The sequence below is a fragment of the Phaethon lepturus genome, unplaced genomic scaffold, assembly GCF_000687285.1.
Source record: "Phaethon lepturus isolate BGI_N335 unplaced genomic scaffold, ASM68728v1 scaffold15945, whole genome shotgun sequence".
NCBI lineage: Eukaryota > Metazoa > Chordata > Aves > Phaethontiformes > Phaethontidae > Phaethon > Phaethon lepturus.
The window spans coordinates 3,910-12,826 of NW_010538553.1; the positions used below are offsets into that span (position 1 = coordinate 3,910).

At 40.0% G+C, this 8,917-nt stretch overlaps 1 protein-coding gene across 1 annotated transcript in view; it reads right to left on the minus strand.

The window, feature by feature from the left end:
- Positions 1-1,653: 1,653 nt before the first annotated feature.
- ROR1 (receptor tyrosine kinase-like orphan receptor 1) overlaps positions 1,654-8,917 on the minus strand; it is a 55,653-nt gene continuing 48,389 nt past the window's right edge. Inside the window, exons 7-8 of the mRNA XM_010286860.1 lie at positions 8,227-8,438; positions 1,654-4,367 (exon numbers count right to left, since the gene is read on the minus strand). Of these exons, the coding sequence (XP_010285162.1) occupies positions 2,943-4,367; positions 8,227-8,438 (1,637 nt within the window). The 3' untranslated portion in view covers positions 1,654-2,942. The remainder of the gene's footprint in view (positions 4,368-8,226; positions 8,439-8,917) is intronic.

Here is an 8,917-nt window from a genome sequence, read left to right on the forward strand (position 1 = left end):
AGATACTTCCATTTTCTTCACACATTCACTCAGCTGAAGGCTGTCGCTTGACTGCGGTGAGCAAATACTTTGGTATCATTGATCATGACACCTCGGTATCTTTTTCAGCCACGTTTTTGCACAAATGTCTGTGTGTCAGCTATGGCGCAAAGCTTCGTAGTTCTCCACTGGATTCATAGTTCTGCATTCACTTCATTTACAGCATCTTCTTTACTGAAGATTTTGCAGTAACAGCATAACCTAAGGACCACAGACTTGTTTGGCTGCGTATAGTTTCTTCTGTTTCTGAAACTAGAAGCTTACGAAGTGGCAGCCTTTCTTTAAACTGGCACTGTTGAAATTTCAAGCCCATAATGGTCCAAGATAAGAAATCCAATAGGAAAAATGGGGGGGGGGGGGGAAGGCTTCTTCCTTCTCAGTGTGTTTGATGCTTAAATGGAAAAGAATTGTTTGCACTGATGCAACCACTCGAAAAAATGTGCAGGAGTAGATGAGAGAAAAGATGGAGATCAAGAACGACAATACAGTTACTGTTGAACAAGATGCCAAGTGAGCGCTGCAAAGCTGTGTATGTGTGTAAGTGAGAAAGGGCAATTCCTGAGCCGCTGGTTATGTTAATAGCTATGGCTCAGGGAAAAAGATCTCATCCATTCCTGTAAAACGCCTCTTTTCAAAAGTAATTTTTTCGCATTTGAATCTGATAACCTGACAGATACAGAAGTTAGTAAGATGTAATTACTGTCTGAATCTTCAGTCAAGACTAAATTTTAGCTAACATGTAACATATTTTCATTACTGATCCAGACATAAATTCAGTCCACATGGAAGCTGACATCTCAGGCTCATAAAGTATCTCAGAAGTCACAGAAGTCCTTACTATATAATTACCGACTGTTCTGAATCTGCAAGCACGGTTTCACGCCTGCGCAACGGAGAGGAAGCCTGAGAGCTCCGGATGCAGCAGCAACACAACATACCACGAAAGCTCAGGCGCCGCAGCAGGACGTAAAACTTGAGCGAGGGGCTGAAAGGGCGATGCTGGCCCTTGGTACGGAGCTAAACGGCACCGAAGCGATCCCAGCAAAGACTGCATCGTTCTCACAGGGTGGTTACGCCGTCCTGCTTCTTTTGTGTGCTCTGCAAATATTTGCACAGCACACGTTCATTTAAGCCTCTGGATGTTACCCCTAAGTAATCTGTCTGCAAATATTATTTGCAAAACTCTCATGACCCATTCAAGCGAGCATTTCGGCAGACTCCCTACCTGAGCTGAGCGAGCAAATTTTAGCGCTCTGCCAAATACGAAACTTCAAATATCTTATACCAAGATGGAGGAAATACTGATAAGCTTATGTTAAAACAATGTTTTAATAAACAGCAGCATAAAATAATCAGTGTTTAATATCATCTCTGGCATGTGAAATACAAAAATGCACATATCTTAATTATAAAATAGCCTTTGTTGTTACATTTTCATGCTTGCCTAATTGAAATGCCCATAATTAATAAATCAATCATCAAGTAATACAGTGATTAAACGCATGCAGTGAAAACAAAGAAAAATATTTGTATAAGGTAGTGGCTGAATATCACCATAATATATTTCAAGAACATCTACATCAGGTTAAAAATAAAAAGAAACAGACCGAGATATAAAATGCAGAGATGTATTTTCACTTCTGCTGTACAAAACATTATCACACTTTTGTGCAAAAAGATAAAAATAAAGTCATATTATACAACATTGTCAACTGAGCGAAAGATTGTTTTCGTTCCGTGTACAATAAAAATACTATTCAGTACAAAAAAGTCTGTGAAAAACTGTAATGTACACAGCACTTTTGTAACTCATAAAGTGGTTTCAAATGAATAATCTAGATTGTGTATACCTGAATGAATTTTTAGTAATTATACAAATGTCGTATTTCTAAGTTGAAAGTTATCACTAATTCACATTATTAGAACCGATAGACAAAATTGCTATCAATGGATTTGCTGCCTGATGGAATGTGAGTTTCCCCTCTTTTCAGGGTTACTGGAGTCATAGTCACTGAAATTACACATTGATCTGAAACAATAAATATTCCTGGGAAAACTGATTGTCATGTATAAAATTGCGCTTTGGAGCCTTTCCATTAAACAGTTGCATAGCAACAAAAGGATATAAAATTTCTGCTTTAACTACTAGATTATGAAATGTTATCTTTGAGTAAGTTGATTCAGGTTCTGAAATTAAAACACTTTAATTTCATTTCCTTTAAGGCAATTTCTTAGAACTCCAGCCTTCTTTAGCAGCCAACAGCAGACGATTTTTGTAGACTGCAAGTTGATAACTCAAGCTGTTGTGCTGTCATATAAATGACTTTTTTTGGTCTGAATCTGAACTCAGACTCCTAACTTAACGAAAGACCAAAATCCTACCTGAAGTAATTTATTCAGCTCTCAGATCACATATTTGAAACATAATCCTTGACTGCAAAATTTACAAATATTTTAACTAGCTATTGGAACCGAAATTGCACACCCAGTAGATCTCCAAATATTTGCATCTCCTAAAAAAGAGACAGATATTAAAACATGTTTTCAGTACAAAAAAATTTCTGTGATTTAAACCACATCAGAGGTTTAAAAAGCTGTGAGAAAGTGTATGATAAAATGTTTTTACTACCAAAAAAAAAAAAATCCCCCTTCCCCTTTTTGAATTGTCGGCGGCACTTAAAGAAACAATGCGTCCATTGACAAAGCCGAGTATTCATACCACAATGACCCTTGTCTGGTTGAGTCTGCCCATCCTGTTAAGCAGTTACACTTCACAGAAGATACTTGCTGCAATGTCTGTTAAACAACCAGAGGACTCTTTAATAAAATATTTGAATATAAATCTTTTCTACGACTTTCTAGTTTGTGTTGTAAATAGTTATATTTACAAAGGCCTCGCTTATTTACAATTCAGCTGAAATCATAGATTCATTAGGTCCATGGATGCTGGAGTCTCCTAATAGGGAAGACTGCTTTGAGTCAATTTTGTACGGTTTTTGAGTTTTATTTCCAAAGACTGTAATACCGATTCCCCCTGGATGACTAGGAATTGACATATGAGATAGCAAAGGAATATTTGCTTCCTGGTTGGATCCTGAAGATGGCAAACTAGTGACGTGACCTGTGCTAGTGGATCCGCTGGCGCTGCTCGGAGAACGACTCTTTGGAGGAGGACAGTGCTGGATTACCCTGGGTGGACCTTGCGGCTGATAGTGGGCAGCTGGGAAAGCAGCGTATCCTGGTGGAATCGGGTACCCATTGATGGGGATATATCGCTGGTTTTGAGGTATTGGTGGGCCGATGAACCCGGCGATTTGGCCTTGCGGTATACCTTGTGCTGGAAACATGTAGTTAGGGTACCTAGGATTACTGAGATTACTAACTGGACTTGCGCTGAGGGAAGTCGTTTGAGTGGTGGCATTCCCACCGGAGGGGGTAGTAGAACTAGTGTGACTTGAAAGACTCTCCCACGAGCGCAGCCTGGCATGGATTTCTTTAAATCGTGGCCTCCGGGATGGGAGATCATGCCAGCACTCTGTCATCAGGCTATACATTCTGGGAGGACAGTCTTCAGAGCAAGGCAGCAGTTGTCTTTTCCTGATCATCTCTATGACTTCTTGATTACTAAATCCGTAATACGGCTGAAGTCCAAAGCTGAATATTTCCCATAAAACAACTCCAAACGACCAAATATCTGAATCGGAAGAGAATTTGCCGTACATGATTGCCTCTGGTGGCATCCAGCGAATTGGCAAGAGAGACTTGTTTTGAACTCTGTAATAATCTGCCGAGTAGATTTCTCTCGAGAGTCCAAGGTCTGAAATTTTCACATGAAGTTGTTCTCCAATTAAAATGTTACGAGCGGCGAGATCTTTATGGACAAAAAAATGACTTGATAAGTACTCCATCCCTGCTGCAATCTGGACTGCAATATGTAGGAAATCCCCATGGTCCAGGCTGGATTTTACAGTCCCATCCTCATCACTGCTGCATCCAACATCTGAATGTGGCGATCGCATGATGAGAAACTCATGGAGGTCTCCTTGGTTCATGTACTCAAAAAGCATGCAGACAGGTTGCTCCTGGGTCACAACACCTAAGAGGCAAACAATGTTAGGGTGATGGAGCTCAGCCATGAGAGATGCTTCTTGCTGGAACTCTGCCCACTGCTGGGGGTTGTTAAAGTCCTTTAGTGTCTTGATAGCAACGAGCTGAGCATGATCCATTCCTGGAAGGTAGAGATGTCCTTTGTAGATCTTGCCGAAAGCACATTCACCCAGTTCTTCCATGAAACGAACGGCAGACAGAGGCAACTCCTTAGCCTTACTCTGTTAAAGAAACGACAGCAAAAACATGTCAGAAAAATAGGTCTGAAAACATATTCTTAAGAAAAAGATCTTTTTGCACAGGATGTCTGAAAGCCAAGCAGACCGACACGGGAACTCCCTGGGCCGCATACCCATTTGGCAACGATCCTGCTCAGCCCTGCAAGACACGGTGCTGGTGTGACAACCTCAGCCCCAGGCCAGATACAGCCTGAGGGACACCAGTATCCCAACATCGGGAAAGCTCAGGGCTGAGTGCTGCTTAATCTCCCTGTGCACACTGTTCCAAACCTAAATTTAGAATTACTTTTTACCCTCTACAGAAGATCAGATAAAAGTAGTAAATATTAGATCTAAAAACATGCAGGAACCATCAGCATTTCAGCAAAGGCATTTATATACTTGAGCTTGGGCATTTATATACTTAAAATTGAATCTGACTGATTTCAGGAATTGAAGCAATTCACATACTTTAAGTAAGTACATGCTGAAGTGTTTTCTGGGCCAGGGCCTAAAGTTTTAGCAGAAAACCTTTTTGTAAAAACTACGTCCTCATAGCCAATTCTTCCTCGACTTTGCTGTTAACCCTCCAGTGTACAGTAGAGACTACTTCTGTTCACACTTGACTGAACGTTCAGTCCTGAAACATGCGGTCAAAGAAGGCAGGCAAACGTTTTTAAAACTCTGTTGTTATTCTGGGTGCATATATTCACTCCTAGGTCATAAAGAAGTTGTATTATTTTCAGACGTTAACTTCCACACGTGCTTGTAACACCTACACCCAAACCCACTCATTTAGGGTCCTCAGTAGTAGCAGTAATTCAAGGCTAACGAGTTTGGGATCCATGTTTCATAAATTAGTGTAAACATTAGCATTTGCATTCCTGAAATATCATAATGGCAGCTTTACAGCAGCAATTAGGAAAAGAACGGACATTTAAAAAAATCATTTAAAAATAGCATTTTAAAATAAATGAATTTGAATTGTATTGACACTTATTGCTTTTATAATAACAACAACAACAACAACAATAACAACAACAACAATAATAAAGCCATTTAAGCAGGCAGCCAGTAGACTGTACGGTGATAGCAGGAAATTAGCTATATTGTTGAGGAACAGATGGTTTATATTATACAAATCCTTTAGGCTAAAACTTGTTTAGGTCTGGCATATTGTAAATTATATTTTAGTAATGAAAGTGAAATGACCTCTGTCTGACCCGAGGCTGGGTTCGTCTGTTTGAACCAACATAGCGGAAAACTATGAAAGAAAATGAAGTCATAAAGTTTTGGCAGGAAGGGCTCATTTCAAGTTAAGCGGTTATAAATCTGCTTAGTTTTTGTTTGACAAGTATTTGTCATACATCGGTGTACAAAATGTAAAGAAGTGTAAAATACACACGAGGCAGCACGCCAAAGTAAACCGAGTACAAAGGGAGAGCAGTAAGAGTGAAGCCCACCACCTCTATCTCTTTATCGGCTCCTTCCATTAGGTGAATGACAAGACGAGCTTAGTTTATTATATTTTTTGAAGGCAATTAAAATCCCTTAAAACTGAAACAGGCTTTTGGATGAAATGCTAACATTTTTATTTGTACGAGTAAACGCATATCTACCTCAGCTGGAGCTTGAAGCCTGAGCCTGTTTTTACCCAATGTTGACATTAATACTGGATACAGTATTTGAAAATAGGATTCTACTTCCTTCCTTTTAAAATTTTGTTTGAAAGGCAATTGAAACATTTGAGACAGGCAGAGCTGGGTTTCCCAGTGGGAAAATTTAGAATTAGCATAAATAAGATGGAAAGCTTTTTGCAGCGTATCATTTTGAACGTAAAAAGAAAACAGCGCAGTCTATATTTGCAAACATTTCTGGGCAAGTCGCTTTCCTATGTCGTGTGCATAAGGCATGAGTGCGTCGGCAGTCTAGATGGAAACTGTGACCTCATTAAAATGATGTCAACGTTCCCATTATCTTCAGTTTAGCCAGGATGGTACCCCAACTATCTAGTAGAATGGGAGCTAGGAAGCAAATCCAAACTTCACAAAATATTCCGCGGAGGTTGAATGCAAGATGTAGTTTTGACGCTTACCTGATTGAATGGTTTTTGTACTATTACCAACATTTTGATATACAGTTACTCTAAGCCGTACACGAAAGTTGAAATTAAGAACTTCACAGGAAAATCAAGATCAAATCACTGGGCCAGTGTGTGTGGGACGGAGAAGCGAAAATATAACAACACACCAAACTCTGCCCGGCCGCCCTGAAGAGATACCTCACACAACAGCCCTGCTGGCATCACGACAGCAGGACCCAGGGCCTGCAATACCATTTAAAATGGGAGTCCCAGTGTAAGCATTACGCCGTGTAAAAACATCCCCATATGCAATGGGCAAAAGCAGCACTGCATTTTCCACCCAGCTGCACAGCGGGTTTGCTTTTCTCGCTGACTTAAAAGGAGTCTCCTACTCTTTCTCGGAGCTAGCGGTGAGCTGGAGTTTTCCTCTGCAACAACTTTCTGTGTCGTCCGTGCCGCACTGAGACTGCGGCTCCATAGACACAGGGAGCAGCACCCCTGGAAGAGCAACTACTGCCTGGGTGGCACAGCTCCATCCGTCCCTGCCCCTTGCACTGCACTCCCACTGCTCATGGGATACAGCTACTTCACTCATTTTCCCTGGGCTGCCACAATTAACTCTTTATAACCTAATTCTATAAACTTGACATTTAAGAGCAAGCAATAGTGGCATCCTGGAGCTGCTTTACTGAACTTAAGAAGAAAATTACTCCAGAATTTATTCAGACATGGAGAACACAGCTCCTGAAATACAAAGGTAACCTTTCCCGATGCTGAGTGATAAGCTCTGCTAAAGCAATACCTACAGCAACAATATTTGAAGATTAAGAGTTCACATTGCTGAAACTCAATAAAACCAGAATTTGGATTCATTTTGCTATGTCATTTTCTAACAAAAAAGCCAGCTTACTCAAGGGCATGTCTGACTGTTTCAGATACTACAGTCTACACAGTTTCTATTCTAATTACTTGTAGATTTTTTTTTTCCCCCCACTCTGAAATGCTTCAAAAGAACAATCTCCATCACGTTGTTGAAGACAATTGGCATGGTGTGACAAAACAGGCAAGTACTCTTTTATTCTGCCTGTAGGTGGCAGAAGGCGGTTACAGCCCTGAAATGGGCCATACATACAGGTTTGCAAACTGGCTGCCCTGCCAATAAACAAGGAGTTCAAGGTTAATCACGCTTAAATCTTAAATGATGTTAAAAAATACTTCATGAACCTGGGACAACAGTGAAGCAAAACAATACCAGCAACAAGAGCCACCATGCATCAGCTGTGCTGGCCAGAACTGCAGGCAGATTGCTGAGGCTCTGTTTTGGTAATTTCACTTTTTAACTGAGAGAATGGGAAAGCCTGAAAAAACATGGAACAAATCTTTCCGAAGTGATTTCAGCTGAGTGAAAGATGACACATGACTACAACAGACAGTTGGAAAAAGTCTCTTGAGAAAAAGCTGAACCACAAAGCTTTACCTGCAATACTTCCTAACTTAAATGAGGCAATTTAGAGATGCTTCAGTAATAGGTTGCTTGCTTTATTACAAAAAACTCCATCTCCTATTTATCCGGATACGTGGACACGTAGGAATTACTCCACAGGTCCAGCACACTTGCTATGTTGCTGATGAGAAAAGTCCTTACAAAAATTACAGCTGAAGGCACCAGCGGAAACCGCAAGTTGGAAATCAGCTTAAAATTTCAGCGCTGAGTTGATCAAAGCATCTCACTCTCTACCTTTACAGACAGCAAATGTCAAAGCAGAAATAAGGGATTACCTTTGGTTTATAGGCATTGAGCATTGACATCTCCACATTTTGTCCTCTTACGTGTTTAGGCTGTCTTTGAACGGGAGGGGAAGATGACTTCTGATTGTTGCGACAGATGCAGATGAAGAAGAAAAGCAAGGCTATGGCCAAGGGAATAGTAACACTTGGCACCAGGATATACAGGATTTCCATTTTATTCTTTTCCTTGGAATCCTTATAATCTGGTTCAGAAAAAAAAACAAAACCAAAAACAATGAATGAAGTATCCCACAGAGTCAAATACATCCCTGGGTCAACTAGAAGTGTTAAGAAGAATAAAACATTCAGGTAATACTACTGCGATCCACCTTGAATGCTGTTTTATTTCCTTAATATTAACAGAGCAATTCATTTTGTTGAGTAACATTTCTGTAAGAACACAGAATGGCCAGGAACAATTTCCCTGCGGCATGTCAGTTCAAACCTACTTACGGTCATGAAAGAGCTGAATACTGTGAGGTGGCTATTGCTTGAGGTGAAATGAAGTAATGGTCTAATACAGGTCCACAGAAAATTTAATTTCTAAAATAGCTTATGGAAGAGAGGCTCTGGTGGGATTATGGACTCCTTATTTTAATATTATGTATATTTAATATTATATGTTATTATTATTATTATTATTAATATTGTGTATATTTAATATTATGTATATTTAATATGC